This window comes from Hibiscus syriacus, unplaced genomic scaffold, assembly GCF_006381635.1.
Source record: "Hibiscus syriacus cultivar Baekdansim isolate YM2019G1 unplaced genomic scaffold, ASM638163v2 tig00002841_pilon, whole genome shotgun sequence".
Lineage (NCBI taxonomy): Eukaryota > Viridiplantae > Streptophyta > Magnoliopsida > Malvales > Malvaceae > Hibiscus > Hibiscus syriacus.
In genome coordinates, this window is record NW_024061948.1 from 488,472 (window position 1) to 516,458 (window position 27,987).

At 35.3% G+C, this 27,987-nt stretch overlaps 5 protein-coding genes and 3 pseudogenes across 8 annotated transcripts in view; 2 read left to right on the plus strand and 6 right to left on the minus strand.

Annotated features, from left to right (window-relative positions):
* The first annotated feature begins 1,928 nt into the window (after positions 1-1,928).
* Positions 1,929-3,688, plus strand: LOC120158641 (annotated as a pseudogene).
* A 191-nt stretch (positions 3,689-3,879) lies between these two features.
* On the minus strand, positions 3,880-18,930 carry LOC120158583 (dihydrolipoyl dehydrogenase 1, mitochondrial-like). Its single transcript, XM_039169412.1, has 3 exons — positions 18,924-18,930; positions 5,825-6,106; positions 3,880-5,360 (listed from the first exon to the last, which is right to left on the minus strand). The coding sequence occupies exons 2-3, from the start codon at positions 6,101-6,103 to the stop codon at positions 4,113-4,115; spliced, it is 1,527 nt and encodes a 508-aa protein (XP_039025343.1). The 5' UTR covers positions 6,104-6,106; positions 18,924-18,930; the 3' UTR covers positions 3,880-4,112.
* Positions 7,242-9,132, minus strand: LOC120158609 (probable protein phosphatase 2C 13). The gene is made up of 2 exons (XM_039169434.1): positions 8,935-9,132; positions 7,242-8,348 (listed from the first exon to the last, which is right to left on the minus strand). Exons 1-2 carry the CDS (start codon positions 9,034-9,036, stop codon positions 7,353-7,355), a joined length of 1,098 nt encoding a protein of 365 aa, XP_039025365.1. The 5' UTR covers positions 9,037-9,132; the 3' UTR covers positions 7,242-7,352.
* LOC120158574 (hydroxyproline O-galactosyltransferase GALT3) lies at positions 11,790-15,649 on the minus strand. Its single transcript, XM_039169404.1, is given in 8 exon segments — positions 11,790-12,129; positions 12,132-12,192; positions 12,483-12,590; positions 12,666-12,842; positions 13,189-13,317; positions 13,540-13,818; positions 13,897-14,132; positions 14,729-15,649. Coding segments are annotated over 8 exon segments (1,992 nt in total). The 5' UTR covers positions 15,576-15,649; the 3' UTR covers positions 11,790-11,974.
* The window catches only part of LOC120158629 (EEF1A lysine methyltransferase 4-like), a 35,957-nt gene continuing 23,873 nt past the window's right edge, over positions 15,904-27,987 (minus strand). Inside the window, exons 8-12 of the mRNA XM_039169447.1 lie at positions 27,853-27,883; positions 27,624-27,702; positions 26,877-27,016; positions 26,587-26,817; positions 15,904-15,914 (exon numbers count right to left, since the gene is read on the minus strand). Coding sequence (XP_039025378.1) covers positions 26,794-26,817; positions 26,877-27,016; positions 27,624-27,702; positions 27,853-27,883 — 274 coding nt within the window. The 3' untranslated portion in view covers positions 15,904-15,914; positions 26,587-26,793. The remainder of the gene's footprint in view (positions 15,915-26,586; positions 26,818-26,876; positions 27,017-27,623; positions 27,703-27,852; positions 27,884-27,987) is intronic.
* Positions 16,993-18,875, plus strand: LOC120158671. Of its 4 annotated transcripts, none has more exons than XM_039169478.1 (5): positions 16,993-17,087; positions 17,221-17,299; positions 17,419-17,463; positions 18,351-18,448; positions 18,642-18,875. In XM_039169478.1, exons 2-5 carry the CDS (start codon positions 17,246-17,248, stop codon positions 18,718-18,720), a joined length of 276 nt encoding a protein of 91 aa, XP_039025409.1. In that variant the 5' UTR covers positions 16,993-17,087; positions 17,221-17,245; the 3' UTR covers positions 18,721-18,875. The 4 variants fall into 4 exon arrangements, with proteins under 4 accessions (XP_039025409.1, XP_039025414.1, XP_039025404.1 ...); XM_039169483.1 differs by having other exon boundaries at positions 17,232-17,299; XM_039169473.1 differs by having other exon boundaries at positions 17,079-17,127.
* LOC120159443 lies at positions 19,060-21,295 on the minus strand (annotated as a pseudogene).
* On the minus strand, positions 23,115-25,805 carry LOC120158698 (annotated as a pseudogene).

Here is a 27,987-nt window from a genome sequence, read left to right on the forward strand (position 1 = left end):
GATTGAGATAACATATTTAAGTTTGAGTTCATATATAAATATTTGAAAAATAAGTACTCAAAATTAAATAATAAAAATGATAAATAATAAATAACAAAAATCAAATGAATTTGTCTTGAAATTAATATAATAATGAATGGTTTCTTCATTTTCGATTGATGTTCTATGATATATAAAATTTATGTACATATTATATAATCATATAGTCATATATTAAATGTAGTACCATAAATTTAATCTGAAATAATAAGTGATTCGAGAGCGTTACATTTTAACCACTAAAATGACCCGTAAAATTTTCATAAAAAAATATTACTTAGATCAAGTAATTTTCATAAAAAAATTCATATAAAATATTACTTTTATTATTTCATAAGATTTAGGATATTTTTTTTATATTCTGAGGTAAGCATAAGGTAGTATCTGTTCTAATATAAATCTCAATCATCTCTGGTGCTTATGAGTATTAAGTGTTACTAATTAACTCATGAGTATTAAGTGTTACTAATTAGCTCATGAGTATTTTAAATTTTTTATAAGGTTTTAGGTCCTTAAATATACTTATTAAGCTTGGGGGTATTTTGATTATTTTCATAATATAAGAGTTTTTTTTTGTTATTTTATCACTTAAGATTTCAAATTAGTTTTAAAAAAAAGTTATTTTAAATACTTTATACATATAAGGGTAAACTACATGTTTACTACGTAAATTATTATTTTTGTTTCATTTTGATACTCAAATTTTATTCAAAATCATACTTGACGTTTAGTTTGTGTTTCATTTTGATATCCGTAGTTAAAACCTTAACAGAATCGTTGATGTGACATATTCTTTATTTTTTAATGATGATGTGGTATTATCTTACCGTTAAGTTTTTAAAAGAATGAGTACTAAAATGAAACTTAAACTAAATATTAGATATGATTTTGAAAAAAAAATAAAGTTTAAGTACCAAAATGAAACAAAAGTAATAATTTAACTACTATATGTATAGTTTTTCCTACATATAATAATCCATACAAGGTCATCACATGTGTTTTTTATAACTTAAACCCAGTTTAAACAAAATTTAGAATGAGTTTTTAGTTTTACAAATATGTTGATGTTAAATTAATTATTTTTTAATATTAAGAGATTAATTGAATCAAATTAAAATATATGTATATAATTTTTTAATATTTTAAATTTTAAAAAATTACAACCAATTATAATTTATAAAGTTATCTAAATTTTATAGAGAAGTATAGATAAATTATATAGAAGACTACACCGTTTCTATCCTTTTAAGAAAGAAAGCATGCGAAACTAACAAAAATCCTGGGTAAACTACACGAATAGTCCACAGTCTATATGAAATTACATTTTGAGTCCCCTAATTATTAAAAGTTATAAAATAATCTCTTTAACTATAAAATGTTGCTTTGCTGAGTCATCAAATTATAAAAAGTTACAAAACAGTCACTCAACTATTTATATGTTCCAAATTTATCATTTTTGTTAAAAAATTAACACTAGTCTAAGCTGGACATTAACTTGCTGACGGGATATGATAAAATCTGATCTCAAAATCTCAATCAAGTATACAGTTGAAACATTTCTAAGATCAAATTTTATTATATCTCACTCAACAAGTTAACGTCTAGCTCAGACGACCGTCAAATTTTTAATAGAAAATGATAAGTTTGAAATATATGAATAGTTAAGTGATTATTTTGTAACTGTAATAGTTGAGAACTCAACAAAACAACATCATACAGTTAAAAGATCATTTTGTAATTTTTAATAGTTAAGAGACTAAGAAATCAATTCCTTATATACTGGGGACCATGTTTCTAATTTACCCAAATAATTTCAAGTTTCCATCTCTTTTGTAATTTCTCTCACTTTCTCGCAAGGGTTTCTAATTTTCTTTCGTTTTGATTCCACCCAAACAGCGTCTTCCGCTGAACCTTTCAGAAATTTGGATTCTCTTTCTTCCAAATAAAACCCTAAATCTGGTTTCAACAATGGCTACGACTACGAATGCCCCTGATGACTCAGGTTTCTTATTTTTAAAAAGCACAAAATTAACCCTTTGATCACCTTTTTGCTTATAACTATGGAAAGAAATTTTTACGTTATTACTTCCAGTTTTAATAGTTTCTATATATTAGAGAATTTTAATGTATGAGTCATCGTCATTTTCTGTTTTCCTGATATATTAAAGAATATATATATATATATATATTAATGTCTTTGATGTTTCAGGTAATGCAAATGGAAAAGAGGTCACAGTGAACAAGTCTGGGAAAGAAGAGGCTATGGCTTTGAATTCTTAGCTCCAATGTGAAAATACTGGTGAGTTATTCTTATATTTCAGCTTAATATTCCCCTCAATGATCCTGATTTTGGGAATTATGTTTATCATATCGATTGTTGTTTTTTCGATATGATAGAGTCGAAATCACGGGTGGAAGCGATATGGGAGCAAATGAATAAGGGATTACCTAAGAATGGTCTGAGACAATTTTCAAGCAATAAAACTTCAGCCAAGAATAAAGCTTCTCAAAGAACTTCGAATGTTAGCAGTTTCGTATACTACTTGTTTTTAATTCAACTACATGTTAGATTGTGTTGTGTAGTAATTGTTTGGCTTGATTTTGTCTCATTGAATTGGATGAACTATCTGCAAATGAAACCGGCAGCGCCCTCAGGGGCTCAAGAAAGACAGACAGAGGCGAAGGCTTCGAGTGAGACCAATGAAATTGATTCCGAAAGTAACGATAAAGTGCTGAAGGGAACTACTGTAGTCGAGAACAATGTCAGTGATGAGGCAAAGAAGATTGCAGCCGCTGCCCTCTCAGCGGTGAAAGACGCTGCTGCTGCTGCCGCTGCCTCAAATAGAGGGAAAATTGAGGTAAGCACATCCATAATCTTGTTAGAAAAAAAAGTAAAGTGGCTTCATAATTTTCTTTAGCAAAATGTTTCATCTATGTTTAAATATTTGAGCAATCCAAATGTCTGCAGACCTGAGCAATGATCTTAATTCGTTCTTCCCTTTTGCAGATAACTGAGGTTCGAGACTTTGCTGGTCAAGATATTGAAATAAAAAAGTGAATCCATGCTGATTCGAAAGAGGCAGCTGAAAAGGCGAAAGGTACATCTTCTGCAGTTGATGCCATTCTTGAACAAATCAAGAAGAAACAAAAGCTCAGTGTGCTTGACAAGACAAAAAAGATTGGGAGAATTCAAGGAAGAAAATAAGGGGATGGAGGATGAATTGGATGCCATATAAGAAGAGTTCAAACCAGTATTTGGATAAGGTTTCTTTCTTGCAGCGGACTGATTATCGGGAATTCGAGAGGGAGAGAGACGCAAGGCTTGCTCTACAGGGTAGGAGGAGACCAGAAATGCGGGAGGATCCCTGAATGCGCATATCCTTAAGTTGCTGTTTGTCGGATCATCATGCTGAAAGCTACAGTAGGAAGGACCCAGAATTGTGCAGGGACTTTTTATTCCCGTTACTAGGATGAAACCCTTTAGCAAATACATTTCTGAGTGACTATTTTCGAGTAAATGGTTCCGAGTTCTCTCTTCTTTCCCTCCATCGAATCATATTTGTTATTGCACAGATGTTTGCTTGTAGTGTAGGCATCTCCTGTACTTTACGTTTCTGTTAAGAAAGAATATCACTGATGGTGCTGCCTGTTCATATGCAAGGCTGGTAACGTAAAACACCAGCGCATTGGTTCTTTTTATTCGATTAAGGTAAAGCTCTAAATCTAATAACGCAATGAACGTGTGCATTAAGCTTCATAGTGAACCATGTATCGTTTGGCCAACAAAATATTTACTAAGATTAGAAAACTGCAATATATGTATAACAGTAAATTCGGCTACAACGTATTAAGTTATTAATTGCAGATCAATGATCAAACAGATGACAGAACATTCTGAGTTATTCTGCCACTGAGAAAATACAAACGATGAATGGAAAATGTCTATTCAAGCATGGCATCTGCTTCAAGTGATAAGAAAATGAGCAATCAGTTTGTGCTGACTGCTTCCGAGTCAATCTCGAAAATTATCAAACATGAATCAAAATGAAGAATAGCATGTAAAATCCAGATTTCTAGATGTGAATTGGCTTGTCATAGGTGGCCATTGCAGCTTCCTTCAGTGCCTCGCTCATTGTAGGATGTGCATGGCACACTCGTGCGATATCCTCGCTTGATGCTTCATAATTAATGGCAAGGACGGCTTCATGGATGAGCTCTCCGGCATTTGGTGCCATGATATGGACTCCAAGAATTTTGTCCGTCTCCTTATCAGCCAGTATCTTGACTATTCCTTCAGCATTATCGATAGCCTTGGCTCGGCTATTAGCCATGAAAGGGAATTTCCCAACACGGTAGCCAAGACCGAGTGCCTTAGCCTGCTCCTCGGTCTTTCCTACAGATGCAACCTCAGGATGAGTGTAGACAACTCCGGGGACCTTGTCATAATCAACATGACCATGTTTACCAGCTATAAACTCCACACAAGCAACACCATCTTCTTCTGCTTTGTGAGCTAACATAGGCCCTGGAATTACATCTCCAATGGCATAAACACCAGCCACATTTGTAGCAAATCTATCATTGACTAAGATCCGTCCTGCCTTATCGGTTTCCACTCCTATCTTGTCCAAGCCAAGACCAGATGTGAACGGAGTTCTACCAGCAGAGACAAGAACAACATCGGCTTCAAGTGTGGTCTGATCGCCACCAGCAGAGGGTTCAACCGTCAATTTCACACCATTTTCAGTATCAACACTTACAACCTTAGTTTTGAGCATGAATTTCATCTTCTGCTTCTCGAGTGAACGTTGGAATTGCTTGCGGATTTCTGCATCCATTGTTGGAACAATATCTGGGGCAAACTCAACAACAGTAACCTCTGACCCCAATCGGCCCCAAACTGAACCCATCTCAAGCCCGATGTAGCCTGCCCCAATGACAATGAGTTTCTTAGGGATCTCAGACAAAGCTAGTGCTCCGGTCGATGACACAATCCTCTTCTCATCAATGGTGATACCAGGTAAAGATTTGACATCAGAACCAGTGGCAACTATGATGTTCTTGCCTTTAACAACAGTATTCCCACCTTCAAGAGTGTCTACAGAAACTTCAGACGGAGAAATGAACTTGCCATAGCCTTTGACATAGTTTACCTTGTTCTTCTTGAATAGACCTTCGATACCACGGGTAAGATTTGAAACAGCTTTATCCTTTTGGGCCATCATGGCAGGCAAATCAACCTCAACAGAGGAGAGTTTCACACCGTGGTTGGCGAATGAATGCTTAGCTTCATGGTACATGTGGGATGAATGAAGAAGTGCCTAAGAAAGTTCATGGAAACAGATGTCGTAAAGTCAGCTACCGCCATACCGCAACCGCAATTTAGTACTAATATGAATCAAGTAGGAGTTTTCAGCACTGACTGTATTAAAGAGAACAGTAAAGATGAGATCTTTTCTCTTCAATTTGATAAAACAAATATGCCCCCAAAGGCAAACGATACAATTAGCAAATCCCAGTCTCATTTTTACAGATAGAAAATCAAATCATAGTTTCTTAAGGTATTCACAACAGAGAGTGAGGCTGCCATTTAAATATCAGGATCAGCTTTATATACATTTCACCGTACAATTCATGACCAATCACAATCTTAAAAAGACAAAAACAAAAGAACCCATACAAACAAATCCAAATCTCACTAGAGATTAATGATCAAAATCGATTAAAAATTATATATTCTAATAAAAAAGAAGAAAAATCCAACAAATGGAAACGAAGAGCATACCTTAGAAGGGATGCAACCGACGTTAAGGCAAGTTCCACCGAGGGTACCGCGCTTCTCGATACAGGTAGTCTTGAGACCTAGCTGTGCAGCCTTGATAGCCGCCACGTAGCCGCCGGGTCCACCGCCAATAACGACGACGTCGTTCTCTTCAGATCCCGAAGCGAAACTCCTAGAGAAATTGCTGAGTGAAAACGAGTACTTCAACGCATCTGCAGGCGAATTCGATAGGTTTCTCGACAAAAGGTATGCCTTTCTCCTGGCCAAGCTTGCCAAAGCCATTTTCTTTTACTCTTTTTTTTTCTTGGGAAAATTGTAAGTATTATTCTATGGACAAACAAAGACGAAAGAAAAACAGGGTCTGCATTTGATCAAAGCGGCTTGCCTTCTAGACTTCAAGAAGGCAGCTTAGAGGGCAATATTCTAATGAAAATGGCCCATCTGTGCTCCTCTAAATACTTCTCATTGTTGATTCCCTGTGACGGCTCTTCATGAGGTTGATGTGTTCTTCCCAATAGGAAAACGACACGCGTATGGTGAAGGATCTGGAACTTGGATACTGTTGGATCAGTTGACCGTAGGAGATTGACTCACGCCAGTTTTGGGAGCTAGGCGAGTTCCCTTTTACACGACTTCTCTACCAAGCTGAACCGTCATTTGTATTTCATCACACGTGGATGTATAAACATTTATTATTAAATGATTGATAAACTTTTAAATAATACCATCTTAAAATTGCCGCGAAACCAAATTCTCTCGTCTTATAACATAGAAGAAACATCATCAAAGGGTGGAATGAGAAGAACTTGGATGATGGGATGGGTTTCTTTGATGTATCAGTTGCAGCATGGGATTATTTTTGTCCTATCCCAACTGTGTGCATGGTAGGATTACAAGTTGGTTTCCTGCTAAGGATATGTAAATCATTCTGCACCATTCACCAATCATCTTGGCATAAACTTCCAAATCCATCATGATGCAGACAAATAACCCAACGATAACATTATTCAATCCTAACCCAATTTCAACCATTAATCTCAAACTATGTTACTACCACTTATATCCAACACATTCAAACATAAATATCAAAGATATAACTTTCTAAATATACTCCAAGTACATGAAAAACTGACAAAATATAAAGATATAACTTTCTAAATTTATCCTCCAAGTATATGGAAAATTGGCATACATAGAACATGTTATAACTATGTTTAGGTCAAGCTTGTGGTTATAAGTTAAAACACCTTATGGCAAAGAATGTCATCAAATTTATGACACCTTTCTGCAGTGAGAAAAACCCCATTACAACCAAATGAAAAGAATCCTGCAATGTAGTTTTACGCCACCAGACATTATAACACAAAAAACACACTCCGATATTTAGCACTCTCCCACACCTACAAAACCGCAGGCTGCCTTTTTTCCCCCGTTCTAAACTCTCTGAAACAGCCCAAAACAGATTGCAACAGTTTCTAGGAATAACATACGGTAAATAGACGAGAAAATTAATTTCTATGCACATTCAAATTCAATTGCCTTCAAGCAAGCTCTTCAGCCTATTCCTAGCCTCCTCAGATATATTGCAGCTCCTAAACCTTCGTCGTTGGGGAGGGCATGACTCAACACGAGCAGGGGTAGAAAAGCAGATAACGATTGCAGTGAGGTTATCTGATGAATTCAAACGTGTTGCTTCACAGACTAATTCTCTGGCACATTCTTCAGGGTCATCATGTCGTCTTAGAGCTCGGCGAACCAGGCTGACGGCAAACTGGCTTGACATGACATCCCAAATGCCATCACAACCAATGATCAAAAATTCATCATCCTCTGATAATACAATCTGTCTAACATCTGGCTCTGCAATCAGAGGCGATGCCGATCCGAGAGGGAATTTCATGTCCCAATCTCCAAGAGCTCTTGTGACCGAAAGATAACCATTAAGATACCCATCATCAATGTAGCCACCCAATTCCTCAACTCGCTTGCGCTCTGGCAAGTAAGATGGTCTATGGTCTTGGGACATTTCAACAGCGGTACCTTTACGGCAAAGGACAGCTCTGCAATCACCAGCATTTGCAACTAGCAAATGCCTTCCAAGTACAAGAGCAGTCAGCACTGTTGTTCCACAAGAACTGCTAACACTGCTTTCAGCAGCCAAGGCAAGGTCCGCCAGCAAAAATGCCTTCCTATGAGAATCCTCCAAAGCTTTCAAGAAAACAGCATCGATATCAGCTACCTGTGGAAAATCAAAATCTTCCAAAAATAACCTCGTAGCATTACTCTTGATATAAGCAGCTGCGTCAGCACCACCATGACCATCAAAAACAGCATAAAAAGCACTTGGCATCAAAGGATTAAAGATAGAACCCAGATGAGAAGATAGATCATCAATCCTTATGTGTTCGTCCTCCATAGATCTCCTAGGACCAATATCCACACAACTGCCAGATCTAATTCTTGGCACAAATTTGACAACAGATGTCTCAATAACAGCATCTCCAATGGTCTCAGCACAAGCTGCAACCTACACAAAGAATAGGAAAAAAGGTAAGCCATGTTCTTACACACATAAAACCAAACTAAGATTTTTCACATATGCTAGTCAGATTCATAAAAAAACAAGAATAAATCATCCAAAAACTAGAAAACCCATGAAAAGCCAGTGGTTGAACTTTGGATCTATGCCAGTTAGCAAAGCATGAACACGTTTATTTGCCCCTAATTGAAAAGAAGCATAATTCATTCATAAACCACAATACCCATGAAAAATCTACGCTTGAACTTCGGATCTATGCTAGCTAGCAAAGCAGGAACATTTTCCCTCTTTTTCTTGCTAACCCTAATTGAAATCCAGTAATTTCAAATTGCCCACCAAAAAAGGTAGAATTGAAGTGTACAATTATGGATGGAATTCACAACAAATCATTAAAAACCCCAAAACTTAAGGGTTGGAAATATCTTTTTTCATCAACCCAATAAAAAAGATCCAAACCCTAGCAACGTCTGATCAAAAGAATTTACCATAACAGAATTCCACCCAATAATTTCACAATAAAAACGAACGGTAATTCAAGGAAATAAAGAAGAAAAAGGTTTAAACAAAAACTCACCGAATCGAAGCGAGAAACCTGGGTAGAAATGGACATTACATCAACAGCTTGGTGACGAAAAATGATATCGGCTTCGGCTCCCATATTAGAACTAACAATCATTTCTAATAACAAAGACAAGTCGGACAAATTCCGTCCACTCGATGAACAAAACCCTGCGACTTTATTTCCTTTTTCTTAAAGAATATCAAAAGAACACTTTTCAAGGGTTTAGCCAAGATGGAAAGTCGTGTGCTCGATATTCTTCTTTTATTTATAGATATTATATGGTAAGTCCATATGAAAAACGGGATTAGTCGGTAATTGTGACCGGCACGTGTGGGTGGGTTTTTAGATGGAGTGGGGACTCAATGGATGTTTTAAACCTGCCGTGAATGAATGAAATGACGGATTTACCCTTATTACTGTTAACTTTTGCGCCTGATTGGAGAGCATTGAGGAGTTGACTCTTTTGCTTTCACAGTCTGTCGGATAATAATTATTACAAATTTATAATAGATACAATTATTTATTTAATTTTTAAATATTTGCTGTAAAAAGATAAATAATAACTTTTAATTTAAAAAGATAATTGGTTTATAATATCGTGGAATATATCAAATTTTTTATACAATTTTTTTCTTCTTCATGTATTTGAACTTTTCATTATTTTTATTTTTAATGTTTATTAAATAAGTCGTGCTATAAACTTTTTATACCAAAACCTATGTTGTTTAGATATTTTGTATTTCTGGTGTCTAGATATTTATTTATTTTTGTTAATTTTCACCTTGTTCAAAGCCAACCACCAAATTATGAAAAAGGAGATTGAATAAAAGCATAAACGTGTCCCCTTGGAATTCCAGTAGAGGAGGTGGAAGGTTGAAGCACACACCAGAGGTGATGACATGATAGGCTATATATTTATTTCTACTTTTTAGCAATCACTACCATTCGAGTGGGGGCTCACTTACCTTATTTTACAAACCCAACATTCTACCTATCATCTTCTTCCACCCTTTATTGTTAATCCATTGAACCCATGCCACGACCAATCCTTTCATACGTCAATGGTGTTGGAAATATATAGAGTCAAAACACCATTTCATTTTAAACTCATCCATATGTCATATGTCAACTGATTGAGAATAGTGTGATGATATCATGTCTGATTTCTATCTCCATGAAGGCATGAACGAGGCTAGGATACTGACTCAGGAGAGATAAAATATAGTTAACAATAAAAAAAATGGAGGACAACCCAAACGGTTTCAATAGTGAAGAAAATGATGATCTCTTTAAAAATTCTGAATTCCAATAGCAATGTCGGTAAGATGTATGTGTTGAATTTGGTGATAGAGTTTGAAGGCAACTGAAAACTTTAAAAGATTTAGAGATTTAAATTAAATTTTTAAAATTTTTTGAAGGGCTTCGTTTACACAATTTTTTCTTCAGAAATTAGGGCCTAATTAGAATTTTTGAAATTTTAAGAGGCTTAAAGAGAATTTTTAAAAATTATGGGAGGGATTTAATTAATAACATTAAAAAATTAAAAAATTTTAATATGAATTTCTAAATTTTTTTGGAGACAAATTAAATTTTTTAAAAATTTAAAGGGTCTAAATTATATATATTTTTTTAAAAATTTTGAAAGGTCATGGCATTCACTAGTCTTTTTTGTGTTCCGCCACTAGTTGTCAATAGGTTAAAAAAGTTTTAAACATATATTGTACTACGTTGTAATCACTATATATTATTAAAAAAGAAAATGGAGGGGTAAAATATAGTTAATAAAAAAAAGGTAGAGAAATCAAAATAAACCAAAATTTAAAAGTCTAAATAGGTATTTATTTCTATAATTTCGTCCTTGCTTATATCATCATTCATAGGTTCGCAACCAATAAAATTTGTTTATTTTAACATTTTGTTTTTAAGGGGATAGTTTTTTCAATGATAAATCTTTATTTTTTAAAGTAAAAATACAGTGAGCGAATATTTGAAAGTTAATTATAAATGGATAGAGAACGTAAAACAAAATGATGAAGTGTACGAGATTATGAATAACGTGGTGAGGAGGGTTTATGAAATAATTTCTCATTATTCAATTTTGTAGGATGTAAAAAGATAACAAATCACACTCACACGTTTCACTGTCAATAAAATGATCAAAATATTCAAATCCAACATGCTTTAATTTGATTTAATTATATAATGTCAACTTGTTTTAAAAAAAATTGAATTCAAAGCAGATCAAGATGAAGTCGGATTTAAGATTAAAATACCCAAATTGACCTATATAATTATTATAATCTCTCGTTATATATTCAAGCATAATTATTATAGTCCCTATCTATATATGTTTTTCAATGATTTCCCTATCTCGCCTAATAAAAATAGAGAAAAAAATGTTGGGTCGAGGAAAACTTGTTGTCCCAAAACTTAGGACGAGGGGAGTATTACCACCATTACTAGATGATTGCATTCAGGGACAGAATTATGACAAAATTATAAAGATCCAATTATTTAACTTTAAAATTGAAAGAGATTTAAGAAGTGAAGACCAAGATCAATTTGCTCGATTTTAGAATTAATAGGGACTTAAAACGTAATTAAGCTAAAAAATTGAAAACTATGACTTAGTTATATTGATTTCAATACTAATCGTCCCTTAAAGAGTAATTGAACAAGGAAAGTTAGGAAGGTGTATCCAATTCTACCATCTACACCAGATGCATGCATGGGCATGGGCATGATTAGACAGCTTCCCCCTTTTAAGGCTATCCCTATCCATATAATTTGGCTGTTAGCACAAGGAATAGAAAAAAAAGCATAGTTGAAGAGTTCATATACATGAATGATCATTCAATTTCAAGTTCCTATAAGCACAAAAACAGTTTCCCGGATCCTATTTCTACGTATGCCAAAGAATTAACAAATGAACAAATAACATTACACAAGATAGGTTTCGTGTTACACAAGTAAACCGAGATTCGAGTCGCTCGAAATCTTGTAAAGACATGGTGACATAACTGCATATATCATCACTCCCTCAAGAGCACGGTTAAATGCTTGGTTCCTCGCAGCAGTGGGCCTCGTGCTCTTTCTGCAACTTATCCCAAAGGCATAACACCATCCTCGGGCCTTGATAGTGCGCCAGGATGTAATTCGATTCACAACCGGCATTGTAGAATCTATCATCGGTCATGTAGTGCACTTCTCGACCCCTTCTTTGAATTCTTCGATCCATATACCCATTGCGACATCTTCTAGTTTGAAAAGCTGTCAAGGGAAAACTGTTATGAATATAAAGACACTTCTATGGATATGGTGTCCATGGTCTTTCTTCTCAAAGGTATTTCGGACTTCCGGTACAAATGTCCGATGCAACTAACCCTACCTTGCTTAATGTTTCAACTATAATTGCATTAACAAAAACTAAATGTTATCTAAGTTTATTGAATTTCCGAGATTGAATCATTTGGAACATATTTCGATAAGTAATGCCAGTTCCCCCTACTGATCTCCGAATTTGTACATATGGTAGTCATCAAAGTTGGTCATGCTCTTACCTTGAGTTCTCTTTCTTGGTGCTTTTGGACGATGAACTTTGCAATGTCTCGAGAGATGATATAACCCGGACCATGGGCCCATGGCGGATACGAAGAATGTGGCCATTCCTATGAAATAAGTATTCATTGAAAGTGTACTCAGAGGTGACTAAAATACGATTAAAGTTCGACTGAGACAAATACCTCGTCACTGATATACCATTTGCTGTCTTTTTCCCTATGAGGAGATGATTCGAACTCTATAAGGCCATATAACAGGCCATTGGATGGCCTTTCCTTGAGGCTGGAGAGAACTTCATCAATCCTGACAAAGGCATCATCATCTGTTTTCATGATATATTTTGCAGGGAGGATCTTAGTCTGCATAACGGATTAAAGTCAAAAGGAGAACATATATATTGATTAGCCAATGTAAAATTCATTGTCATTAATATAAGACATAAAAAGAAGATATTTTCCATCCTTGCTTCAGGATACGGTGAAGCACTGCCGGAAAATCACTAGGTCCTACCCCATCCACTAGTGAAACAGAACATAGAAATTGTTTTAAGATATTAGTTTTATTTACCACTGTTTAGTAGCTTCCTAAGTGTGCTATGCTTCATTCTATGAACCCTATGACGTAATACCAACAACAATTAAAGACGGAAACAAGCCTTTACGGTCCACACGAATTAGAACTTAAATAAAGTGTATATCAACTTACCCCCATAATGCAAATTGCAATAGTTTTCAAACTGATCAGGCTATAGTAATCAACAAAGGGCATAAATTGGATGTCTCCATATGCTTGAGCTTCTTTCCACAGCTCGAAGTTGACTTGTAAGTTCTTATTCTGCAGGTACAATGTACAAAAATTATCAACTCAGTCGGAAAACAGATTCGCTTGCAGTCAACATTGTTAATGAAGCACTTTAGTAGAATGAGCCATGTACCTAGGAAGCCGAGTTAACTGATTCATATGGATTTAGGCCTCTTTTACATTCTTAAATCAAGATTTTGAGGAGAATGTGAGTATCATCTTGCTAGAACAAAAACCAGGAAATTTTTTACTTACAAGGCCAATAAAGAACCGGACTGCTACATCCCCAGAGCGTACAGCCTCAAATTGCATCCAAGATCTTCTCAATGCCATACGGCGCTCGAAATTGTTTCCAGTGGAGAAGACCCCAACCAACATTTGAAGTCTTTTCCTAGTAATTGCAGGAGCTTTAAGTAGCTTGGAATTGACTATTAGATCATGATCTTCAGGAACGGGCAAGCCTTTGGCGAATACAGATAAGAGATTCAAGCCACCAGCAACTTTGACTCCGCTAGCTGACCATGGTTCAAGTTTCTGCATGCATGTGTATAATGGGACAATTTGAAGAATACAACTCCTTTGCATTTTTTATAGATAAAACTTGTATCTTACCTCCCTGTAAGCAAACGATGTTTCGTGCCTTCCATTTACAGTCATATGGAACCCCTCTGAACCAATCCATAACGTTGCCGTGAATGGATTCCCTTCAACAAATGGGAAATTAGCACTCGAATGACTGCTTCCCTGGGAAGCATTTGTCAAGGCATCACCACTAGAAAGACTTACATTCTGATTTTCTTCCATAGTGCTTCTAACGAGTTGTTCATTGCAAAGGCCAAGTCCATCAACTGCAACATGTGCTTAGATATCTTAGGTATCTGAATAGACGAACCATTTCATAAATACGAACAAAAGATAATTAATACAACGAAACAAGATGGTATGGAGAGGAAGTAGTACTGGAGTATTATCGTACAATTTCAGGAAGGAAAACAACTCATGAAATGAACTTATTTTAACATGCCCATTGGCACTTTCCGTTTTTCCTGCAGAAACGGTTAAGAGCAGAATGTAACTCGATTGCTGAACACAAACCATACCCTTTTTGCCCTCCAATCTTTCTCTTCAATCAAATTTTTGGAATAAAACGTAAGATGTCATAGTCTCACATTTGTTTAAGAACAAGATCATTCAAGCCAAGAAAGAGTTAGCGACTCATCGTATGGTAACTCGTGCTCGAAATTACTGATTGTTCCCATTTTAAATATCTCCATACTTAATGAACAACAGAAATTTTCCTATGTTTTTAACTTTTTTTGTATATCTCACAAGTAGATCTACCTAATAACTATATAGAACCAACAAACCAAGAAGCGGCAAACACGAGCAAAAGGCCGGATAGTCTATATGATGAGTCAATAACTATTAATGAATATGCATATACCTTTTATGTTATTGGAATATGGATGAGCAGGACACCTTTCCACTTTTCCCCAGCCGATTTCATTATTCCATGTATTTTGAGCTATAAATGGTTCTTCCGTCATATTATCTCTGGCAACACTAACATTGTAATGCAATAGAATAGGAGGTTTCGGATCCTCTGACAAGTTCAATCCCACAAGATCGATTTCAAAGCTCCGATAGCTCCCATTAGGGATACCAATCAATGTGATGGATGAATCCTCAACTAGACCACAAGGCAGTTCGAGTATATTTCCACCACTGAACAATGCATTGTTGAGGCTGCTTACGGAGAAAGGGCAATTTAGCTCTTTCGGTCCGATGTTATGACTAAGCTTGGTAGTTTTCTCTTCCTCAATAAAGGCGAGTAATTCTTTCCATGCCATAGCAGCCTCTTTAATCCCCTGAGCAGTTTCGGGTAAAGCATCAGACCTCGACAACAGAGACCGCATATGAGGCCACAAAAGCAAGACCTTCGACTCCTGTTGAGAAACATTACTCAGAACATACAAATCATTGAGCCCTTCAACATTGACAAGTTTGGGTTTCTTTATCAAGATTGGGTTCCTAGCTTCCACCTTGGGAGGTTCAGGGGAATCATTCCCCTTCCCACCAGCATCTTCGGCCGGATGGTTATTGAAGAACTCGTAGGCCGATTGCTTCTTCGTTCGAGTTTCCGTAGAGCTTGGTGGGTTTTCTCCAAGGCTAGGTTGGGTTTCTCTAAGGCTATAACTGAAAACCAAGACTATGGCAAGAACTACAATCAACACTCCACCATACCATTTCTTCATTTTGAATAACCCAAAAGCTAAACTTAATGATTTCATCACTGAAAAGTGAAAAAAGTGCAAAACCCTAATAACTCATCCCTCAATTCTTGTCTTCACCACTGTGAAAAGAAAAAAAAACATCTTTTAGCTGCAAATTACAAGGGAATGAACTGATCCGCGGAGTTAAATTTACAAGTAGGTTGTACGAACAAGTAATCATAGACAACAATTAATAATGTTGGTCATTTAAAAAAAAATTAAAAAAAATGTTGAAAAAATTATCAAAGAGGTACAAATGCTTAATGCTGCTGCATATGAGATCTAAGAAACAAGAAGCTTGCCTGAAACATGAGATCTAATAAACGTGAAGAGAACTCGACACTAAGAGATCCGAATCTTAGAAGCTTCAAGAGCTAAAAGGGATGGAAGGGAAGTTGTCGTTTCATTGCAAAGATTTCTTTGTGTTCTAAACTTCTGTTTCCCTGTCTGAAAGTGACAAACCATCGGCCGAAATTCTACTATTGGAACGCTGCGTTTGGAAGCCCTGATTAGATTATAAAGTTACAAGTTTTAATTGATATAATCACAACCATTTCATGTTTGACAATTGACATCAGCTTATAATTAATTTTATATAACATATTTCATATATTTTATTAAAACTTTTAAGGTTCGAAATGGAATCGAGTTAGGTTATATATCTATTATATCGAGTCCTCGAATTAAATTGAATTGTGTCGAAATTAAGATTAAGTGAGAATCATATAAGAACTTTTAATTTTTGGATAATGATTAAAATTATAATTTATCCTATCTCGTTGTCATTTCTAAATAAAATAATAATAAACTTTTCTTCTTCTTTTTTAAGTCCGAGATGCATATAAGATAATATATATTTAAAGATGCATTGCTTAAATCTGAAACGAAGTCCCTCAACTGTCGAACTCACATTACTTGTACATTGGAAAACTATTCTTAGCACAAGGATAATTTTAACTTTTCATGTCTGTGAGTTTTGCAAATTTTGATCATTTAATTTTTTTAAGTTAAATTTAATGTCAATCTTTTAAAATAATTGACACTTTTTAATATTAGTGACATTATATCTTATCTACTAATTTTTTTTTTAAAATTTAAAATATATAAAAGGTTATTTTTATTTTAAAAAATAAAAATATATTTTTTTATTAGAAAATAAAAATATAAAAAGAAAGGTTTTATATAATTTTTTTCTAAATACATAGGTATAAATTTATCCTATTATATTAGGTTAGATTAAATTAAAGATTTTTCAATCATAAACTTTAATCCAATTCTATCCTTCATAAAACTCAGTTAAAATCTAAACCTTTTCTTAAAATAATAATAATAATAATAATAATATAATAATAATAATCTTATAGAGTTAGATCGAGTCGAAATGGATTTATATAAGATGAATAAGCTATTAAATTATGCGAAGGAGAGTATTGGGCCGAGCATTAGCAGACCCAAGTTCTATCAATCGGTTCGTTCCGCTTCATATTCCTTGGCTTCGCCGGTTCTTCTAGTTTCCTGCTGCCGCTCTAGGTTTGATCTCCTTACTCATCGTCTCCTTCGAGTCATTTTTGTTAGTTCTTAAATCTTCACCATTTCATTGTTTTTTTTCTTTAGAATTTCGATTATCACCGTGGACTATTAATTTATTGCCATGTATATGAAGTATTTGATCAGATAAGAAGAGGGAAATGCCGTCTTTACAAACAGCGCTGCCTCCTGAGCTTGCTAACAATGCCATCAGGGTGAATAACCTTCCATTAACTTGAATTTTTTTAATCTTTTTATTTGAATTAATAAATAAACTGTAATGAAATCCATACTTTTTTATTCTTTTATTGCGGTTTAATGGTTGGTTTTTCAGCTTTACCGGGAATGTCTGCGGAGAGCTAAATATATAGGCCATAAGGTAACATCAATAGTCTTTCATAATTCTTCTGTTTTCTGTGCTCAGATGTATTGTTCACTCTATAAAAGTACTAAATTTTAACAATTTTGAGATCAGTTATTGTTTTATTTATTTGCTGCATAGTACTAAATTGCGGTCTCGGTTGAGATTGCGGCTGCGGTGTTGTGGATGTTGTTGCCAACGTCATGATTTGTTCCCTAAAAAAACTATGATTTTAAATTGCGGTTGCATGTCATGGTGACCTTGAAAAACAATATGATACGGCGTTGCGCTGCATTACAGCCACAATTTAATACCATGGTTTACTGTATAGTTAGCTCGAATCTCCTTGTTTTTTGGGTTTTGATTCCATATACTGTTAGCTTGATAATTGGTAAGATTTATCACAGAGGTGAATTGCTGGCTAGTTTTCATGTTACAGTTCAACCTAATTGAGGCCCTTGTAGTTCTATTCTCATCTTTCTTAATATGCTGGCTGTAGTAAGGGTCCATGGCAGATTCTAGATTCTATGTAGCTATAAATAGATCTTGAATTAGTAATTTTTTTAGATTTTATTTGCTTGGCTAAGGGGACTTTGCCTCCGACTTGATAGTTTATACTTCCGAGAGAAGAAAAGCAAGGACAGGATGAATATGTTTGGATTGCCACTGATGAAACTCGGGAAGTGCTTTGAAATGATGATGATGATTTAGTCAGAAGAGTTATATTGTGCGTTAACCGCTCTTATGTTGCCTTTTGATTGCTCATTCTATGGTTAGCACATACACTAATTGGCTACTAAACAGAAAACATCATGAAACTAAGCCCTTTACTTTCTTTGTTTGTGTCTAAATATATCGAGAACATATGGGAATTAACTTAAGCCAATAGTTAATTTACTTTGTAGCAACATAATACTGCACTGGTTGTCGATATGGTGAGGCAGCAATTCAAAAAGCATATGCACGAGACAGACCCAGAGAATAGTCAGAAACTGAAGGATGAGTAAGTCTTCATTTTTCTTGTTTCTTGCATTTTCGAACCATTTATTTGTGGTATATTACAACAGAATAATCTTTTTATCTCTTCAGCTAGAACTTTGAAGATATGCTTGCATAGATGTATTTGCTTCGTATTGAATTTCGACTCTTTCACGAACCTTTAGCATTGCTTTAAGTTCTGTTGATTGCTTTTGCAGTGCTGCAAGGGGACTGATTAACCACATTCTCTACGAGTCTGAGAAGCTGTCCGGAAGAAACTTCAGCAACAGCCCTTGATAGTGAGTTTTTATTTGATACATTGGTGTTACAGTTTGTTCGTGACTGCTCAACCAAGTAATAAAGAGGCTTGAATTTTGGGTTCCCTAATGATGTGATGCATCATGTCTTAATGGTAACAATTGTAATGCTATCTTATCTTCAGTAAAAGCAAAAGGGAACTCTTTGTATTAATAATTGAAATGCAAGAGGAAAAAGATTACATTGTTTTCCCAGTTATTCAAAGTGCAAGCAACCCCCCCTCCCGCCCCCAACAAAAAGCTAAAACAACTGTATTTTGAGTATTGATGGATTTGAAGCCAAACTTAGATAATTAAGGGGCTAAAAAGAACAGCAAGCAAAGGCTGACCTGGACACGTATTTATAGATTAACCACGCTGTAACAATGAACAATGATGATACACTCCGATTTACAACAGTTAACACTGCCACCATAACTACACCTGGCTTTCAGTATGTTCCAGCAAAAAAAATAAGACCAGTTAATCATGAGCCTCGGCACGACTATGTACCCTTTTTGGCAGAAATACCCCTCCATCAAGCTGTATGGGGTTAAGAGGAATAGCACCAACAGTTAGAACACCAGGTGATTCAGTAAATCTATCGACTTTTAATGTCACTGATCCTGCGTTTACCACCTCAACAGCATCAGCTTTTGTAGCAGCATCTGCAGAGAATTTAGACTCATCCTGGTTTGGATTTATGCCGAGACAGCTAATCTTCAAATTTGATGCATCATCTTTACCTTCATTCATTGATCTTGCATTTGTTGTATCCAAATCCGAAGAAACCCGCTGACTGGTTGAAGGAACAATTGTCCTCAACAGTCCCATATCACTTTCCTTGGTACTCTTATTTTCATTCAAAAGTAGCTCAATATGGTTTAACTTATTGGCAGGATCAAATGCAATTATAGGTGCTAGGACGGGACTCTCCATACTTTTAAATAGCTCCATGGCTCTCTCTTCCTGCATGATTCTCTGACGATTATCATAGTACATAAAGTCATCGAGTAGAGAGGTCTTCATAACGTGATTTTTGAATATTTTCAGCATATCCATACCTTGTTTGTACATTATCTGGCATTTGACATAACATTTTATAAGAAACAAAATAACATGGAGACCTAATAAAAAACCATAATCCTGGGGTAAAAAATTCAAAATTCACGAGTCCAGCTAGGAATGTTGGGCCATAGGAGAAAAGAAGTTTATAAGAGAATAGTAAACCAAGTTCAATATTTTATTGTTTCTTATAAAATTTTAATGTCAAATGCCAGATAATGTACAAACAAGGTATGGAGATGCTGAAAATATTCAAAAATCAAATTATGAAGACCTAATAAAAGACCATAATCCTGGAGTAAACAATTCAAAATTCACGAGCCCAGATAGGAATGTTAGGTCATAGGAGAAAAGAAGTTTATAAGAGAAAAATAAACCGAGTTCAATATTTTATTGTTTACCTTTAATTAGAGAAAGCTAAAGCTCTGAACATACCTTGTGTATCCCTGCTGTTAGTCACTGGCTTGTTTTCATTGTTCCCTAATATGATGTGTCTAAAATGGCTGTTTGGAGTATCTCTAATGATGTGCCATGTGACAGGGAAGCTTCCGCTCCACTTATTCTGCTGCCAAAAGTCCATATCCTTTTGAAAGTCAACTGGACCAATCATCTCGGCTACACCACAGAACTGTCCACTGGCATTAACCTGTGTGGAAAAAGTAGCATATTGTAGTTAATGAATATAAAAAAGTACATAGACCACCTCCGGTTAACAAACATAAAAAATGGAATATCAGTACAAGTCACCAAACAGGTACAGAACTCACAGAAAAGAAGAGGAAGATGGGTGGCTGCTGGGTTTCCCTGCATTTATTTTCTGTGCCTCTTCAAAAGCACGCTCCAGTTTCTTCTTCCCATGGGGTGTAGAAGACCAAACATTGTATTTAATACTCTTGTGTACATCATCCTCACTCTATGATTTTATTACAAAAAACTTTGCGTCAACATAGTCAACTGGAAAATCATCCTTGTTATATCGGTCAGTATAGATAATGATGTTTCCTTCAGCATCACTATTTCCTGCTTTACTTGTGTACGTTTTAACCACGAGTTGGTTTTTAGATCTGTTGGTTCTAGAACCTTGATTCTGTTCAGCCCATGTATCCGGGAAGCCATGTGGATTACTGAAAACCCTGCCAACATGGATCTTGGTTCGAAGTTTATCCGGAGCACCACATCCAGGTGCACTTGCTCCATAGTCAGAAATGGCATCACTAACTGGATGATCCGTTTTTAACTGATTATGGTGATATGGAAGTTTTCCACCAGGAATGTTGCAAAGGGGCTGAATGGAACCAGAAGCAACTCTAACCTACAAAGATAATTAGTGAAATGATATAACACGACCACCAAAATCAAAGACTTGTGGGTTTAGCAGAGAATTCTGAATCTGAAATCCAATACACCATAAATGTCATCGAAAATACAATTACATCTACACGAGAAAATGAAAATAGACAAGTCTATTATTAAGTTACAAGTCTCGAGCAAAAACCCTTTACCCTTCCCATAATTACATGAGAGAGGAGAAAAACAACTCATAGGAAAGCCAGTAGCACATATAAGAACAATAATTGCTTGACAATAAATGGTCAAATTAAAAGAGATGATGAAAAGATAATCCAAAGAGGGAATCTTATAAGCAAACCACACATGTCATGAAAGATGCTTATCTATCTCGGTTGGTCAAAACCAAAACCAAAGAGCCCCCCATGAAATCTCTAGACTAGGAAAACAAAAAATTAGAAGAAAACAGTAGAGAAAAACAAATGAAAAAGGAAAGCAATGGCATCCACAAGACTGAAGCAGATTCCATTTAGCAGGACCGCATGGGCATTCGTGGCATTGAAAATTTCAAATTCTTATATATTTTAAGTATTTTCTTTATATTTTCCATTAAAAATCTAATTTTATCCCCTAAACTTTTATAAATATGTCCCACTAAAATTTTATAAATTCATCCCACTAAAATTTTATAAATTCACCTGCCAAACATAAAATCTTATAGATTCGTCGTCTGGCATGAAATATTGTAACCCGTCACTGCATTGCTATTAGATTTAGGACTAGAAAGGGACCAAGAAACAACTTTGCAAGACTTGAATCAAATACCTTTCCCAAATACACGCATTTCATCAAGAGCAAGTCAATAAAAAAAGAAGCTCAGCCCAAACACTACAAAACCGAGCTGCAAATCTAATCTTGTAAGGAACAATAACAAGCTCTCTAGTTATAGTGAAAAGTTGGCTTAAACATCAATCAAAGCAAATCAAGATCCAGTGGATAAAAAGTACGAAAGGGGGCTTTACGAAGAGATAATTTTAACGGAAAAATCAACGATTTAAGCCTTAGTTGACCTGGAAAGTTGCTCCAAAGAAAATTCCTGAAATTTATAGAGAAAGGGATGGGTTTTCGGAGACATTTCCTTCAGATAGAAACCCTAAACCTAAAAAAAAAGTATATTTTTCAATGTATATGTGTATATATATCGAGAAGAAAGGGTAACAGGAGAGACTTCAAAAGGGCGGCAACCAGAAGAATAACGGACACAAATGGTTCCATTAATATCGAGATTGGCACTCACTTGCAACGTCGTCAGTTAGCTTTAACTTCTAGAGCTACCAGCTGTGCCGGTTTTGGGATGACAGCCCAATCGTGTGTGTCTCAGAATGGAAATAAAAAAAAATATTTTGCCAACGCCCGACGATGATTTATTAGAATGAGACTGGTCGGTGAGAGAAAGATGTAACATTTAAAACGAACATTTTATCCTGTAAAATCACTTTTTAACAATAATTAAAAATAGTTAAATTTTAATTGTATTTTTTAAAATATTTTTTTAACAATACTTTTTAAAATTATTTTTTAAAAATAATATTAAATTGAAACTCGAGTTGAAATTAATATGTTTGGTGAGGAAGAAGTGGGAGAATGTGGAGTTGGGATAAAATTCCATTGAAAAGATTTCTTCATTCATTTCTTTAGTAATGAATTTCTATGAGTATTTATTTTTATCTTTGTTTGTGGAAGAACAATAAATGAATAATGTATTTTTTTCCATTTAATAATAAATGTTCAAACACTTCCTATAAATGTTGATGCTCGAATCAAAGACCTCTAGAGACAAAAATCATTCATTCTTTAATCACTGTGATAACATGGTCCGTGCAAATAAATAATATATTTTAGATTTGATTAAACGCCTTTCTTTTTTAATGCTAACAATAATCAAATATGGGAAAATTCAATCCAATAGAAATTCATAAAAGTAACACAAGGGTTGAGTCTAGAGAGATTCTTTCTTCCCCCAACAACTTCCTTTTTCCAACCAAAAAATAAAATTCCTTTCTCATTCCCCCATGCATGCATGTACACACAAACACACATGCATACACACAAACTTACATATATACAAACATCACTCAAAGTAGATGAATGGAGACCTTTTTACAGGAAACCACCTCCACATCTCTTTCTCATCTTCACCTCCTTATTTTACGACATGTTATCCGGCACGAACCTCGACGTTTCTTTGGAAGCAAGGGTCGCTTCCATTAACAGATTCTCAGTTATGTCCCAAAGGTTTTTTTTGCAAGTTTGGCATCATGCGAAAGCTTTGAAGGATCCACACACCTACCTTCTCCACCAAAAAAGTATACCCCGGATACTTCCTGAGATTAACAGGTCATAAAATCAATAGTTTCGTGTGTTCGGAATGAGAAAGGTTCGTTACTTGATCGAAGTTGCAAACTTCAGCATGGGAGACTAACAATATAATTGAATTCATCATGAATTACTAATAGCATGGGAGACTAACAATAAACTTACAGGTGGGGCAAGGGCTGCATCAAGAATGGAGCTAATTCCATTCTCGGGTGACTGCAAAAGGCCGAACGGTTTGAGAACTTGAAACGCTAAATTCGAAAGACACAAAGGGACTTCCCTCATGATGTTGGTTCTTACACACCCAGGATCAGCAGCACTTCAAAAGCAAAACCAAACCATATCACATACCATAAAGCATAAACTGAAGCATAGATGCAGTAATAGGAATGATTTTCCAGATGAAGCATATTAAAGATGTTACGAAACCCATCAAAAGAGAAATGATAGTTCCAACTTTCAAATGTTTATCTTTTCTCTTCGAGAGAATACGTTTAATAGAAATCGTTTAAAAGTCTACTTTACAGAGACATGACAAGGTTGATCCGTTGAGCCGAGTTGCTGGTGGAATTCATGTGAGAAGAGAATCAGGAATACTGTTGAAACAAAATCATGCATCAATGATAGAATGGACATGAAAGATAATCACAATAATCTTCCATGATAAATAAGTTACATTTCGAATGCTCATAGATACGAGCACATGGATATTGTTCTGATATCAAGAAACGTGTCCCAGAAACCGATTCCTTGTCAACCTGTAGATTGAAAACTGAAGCAAAGTGCAGTAATGCAGTTATTATAGGGTTATCCTTCCCTTATTTTCCAAACACTATGCTTGGCAGAAGAATATTTCATATGGAGCATATAGAACGATACTCACCACATCAATGAGTAAAGGACGTAACATTAACTATCCGTGATGGAACAGGGCTTCTTTTCAGAAGAGGCAGTGTAAATTTGCTCAGACATAACGCTCCGATGTAATTTGTACCCATCATCCTGTGAAACACAAGTGAACTCGTAAGAAGGAATTCGAGGACTGAAAAGCGACATTGCAATAACAAGAACAAAACAGCAATTTGATGTTAATCTGCACTAGCAAGTAACGAGAGGTAAAGAATATTATACACTTGCACCAAGATGCAGCATCAAAGCTAGAATATTACTGATCATAGCCTTCAGGTGTGATTCGCGACGATGTTGCCAGTATCCCGGCATTGTTAATCAAGAGCTGCACGGAAGAATGCATATTACACTCCGAAAGTCACCGCTGAAGCGAGCTTTTGAACTCCAAAATCGATTGGAACGACAACAGGTCGACCACAAAAGCTTTGACAAGGGCATCTTTGCTCTGGACTTTTATCTATGTTACAATCTAACCAACAAGAGCTAAAACCAAAATGATAGAGCATTACAAATGAGAGGCCACATACAAAATAAACTTGCTGTGTATAAATCCATACACCTTTGATAACAAACGGGGTGATCGTCCAACTGCAGAAACAAACATAAACAAATGTAATTAGCAATGATAAGTCGGGTTAAGTATTTGATTGAGTCAAGACGAGTAAAAAAATATAGAGTTATCCAAGTTGATGAATCCAATTTTATAACTCAAACTTTATTTGAAATTTGTTCGAGTTTCAGTTTAAATTTAATTATAAATATTAATAATGTTATCGTACTAATTGATTATAATTTAAACTTTTTATAACCATATAAGATATATATATTTATTTATAATTTTTCCCATATGTGAAATATATATATATATATATTTCATACAGAGTTGAATCTTGAAAAGTAATACACTAATTATTGAAAATGAATTATTCGAGTAATATTTTATAACTCAAACTTTATTTGAATTATTCGAGATGCACTCAATTGAAAGCAAATTAAAAGTAAATGAAAGAAGTGATGTGCAGATCAGAGTACCAAGAACAACATATAAACCTTCCCGTGAAATAGCGTATGCAGCAGCAGCTCCTAGTCTTGATGTAGCCTGCATCAATGAGTGAATGAAACAGACAAACACTTCAAGCTAATAATTATCCAGGAAAGTGAGAACATGTGAAAACAGAGAAGACTTACGCCTGTAATGACGCAAACAGGGGTTAGAGACTCGGAGATTGGAGGAAGACATCGAGGGTAGGATTGGGCTCGGCGGGAAAATATCCTCTTGGTGAGTAACCGGAAGTATGGAATCAAGAGTGAGATTGTCCAAAACACCGCCATTCTCCAAAAAATAGCGGACGCAGCAAAACGGAGAGCTTCCTTCATCATGTTTTGCAGTGGAATAGAGAAGATGGACAGAGTTTCTTTGAGACAAATTGTCGAACACTTCATACTCGACTTTTGGGCAAACTACTTAGGCACCCAACTTTCAATATATTCTGTTTTATTATCTAATTAAATTTGGGGTAAAGTAAACAAATGGCACTCCAGTTATAGGATATTTCTTTTTTGAGTCAATTAACTATTAAAAATTATGAAATGATCCTTCATCTATTAATCGTTGTTTTGTGAGGTCCATAGTTGCTTAATTTTTTTTTGTTTTTTCTTCCCCCTTCCTTTTTCTGATGTTCAAAACCCTAAATGTTGGCAGAGAGGTAAGGGAGAGAAGGCGGGAAAAAAAATATAGTTTTCGGGGAATATAAAGAATCATATTTTGTAACTTTCTAAATTTAGTAGTTTAAAAAATTATTTTTGCATTATTTATGCATTTTTTAACAAAAAAAGAAAGGGGTCAAATTCTACATTTAGTCCTTCTATTTCATTCACATACTTCAAACTTAGAAAAATGATCATACTGTGATCATGGCCCTTGTGCATAAATAAAAATTTAATTGACAAAACACATGAAGAAGTATATTTCTTAAATTATAAAGATAATATACTATTATTTTTTAGTCACGTACTTTTTTTGTTCTAAATCAGAATCTAACTAAATCTAATCTTATCTTTAAAAATATTTAAACTTATTCGAATTTATTTTTTAAAAGAAACCAATCCTATAAGATCAGATTCCATCAAAACACATCAGTTCAATCAAATACCCATCCTAAGCAGAAATCAATAAATAAATTAAAAAAAGGAATAAAAAGATTAAAAATTAATAAGACAAATAAAAAACCAAAGTAGCTGTTAAGTGGTTCGGTTATTACATATGCTCTGAACATGTTATGGGCAAAGATTAAAAATTTGAATAGCTCAGGGTATCATCACACAAACGCCACACAAACTACGGCCTGCTACAATCAGTTACAACAAAAAAGGAATTGCACAAACGGTTCAATCTCCTCGCTCTCCCTCGTATTTCTTCATCCGCCGTCGGTCCGCTTCATTCTTTCGCGGTCTTGGGTTCCTTTCGAAAACATGACTTTATCAGCCACACTGGAGATTTTGAGTAGAAGATTTTCTCACCTTGGTACAAACATAGATGTAATGAACATCGGGGTTCTTTCCGAGTACATCTTCCACCGAGCTTCCACTCTCGTCCAACGGAATTGGGTTTTTCAATTCCCTCGCTTGCTGCTCAGAACTTCCTTCCGGTCCAAATTTTGCTGCATGATAAAGACCTACATTAAAAGCACATCATACATGCCAGGCTGCTATATATGGAAGACGAAACTCATTTAATAGGCTCAAGGATCTAGTCAAGTCTCGTAGCTTCTGGTCTAATCTCGGGAGATATCGACATTTGTAATTTTCGGCTTTCAAGCTGTACAGTAAGAGAAGTTGAAATATAAACTTTCTAAACCTAGCTTCCATCTCTCGTCCTCCACGGCTTGTGGCATTCTTTCTTCTACAACAATTCATTTCATAGGAGGGATGATGAGAGAATATGCATTCAGATCAACTAAATAACCGTATGCCATTTTTTTCATTTCCCTAACAAGCTCTAAGTTGTCGTGATAACTCGGCAATCTGCACCCGAGATTTTCGATTTGAGGTCTCGAGCTCAAACCTTGGGAAGAGAGGTAAATATTACGGGATGGGAGACAATCTCCTACCATTGAGAAATCAAATGCAGGCTGTCTATTATATATAAGGTAATTACTTCAGCTGTCACAAGGACTATGACAAACATGCAAAGAGTTCGAAATCAAAACAAAGCAAGAAATGTAAGGCATCGACAACGTAATAACCAGAAAGGGGAATTCAATCAACCTATCACATGTAGTTTTATGCTCCAAACGCACGACTCTTTCAGCAAGGCGGGACGATACACCGGAGCGCCATACGTGATCTGCAGCACTTGCAAGCAAGCAGAAAATTAATTGCGCGCGCACACACACACACGGAGATTGAAATCCGAAAGCAGACAACTCGAAATCCATTCCCACACAAGCAGAAGAGAAATTTAACGCAAACCGGAATAAAAGGCGAGAAAAGTTACCAGAATATAGACTCCTTTATCCTTGAGGACCCTATAGTTTTGTTATCAACTGCTTCAATATATTGTGAATAGATAAAGATAACCCATAAAAGGAAAAATTACAATGTATACAAGTCTAGTAACTCTTTCAAAGAT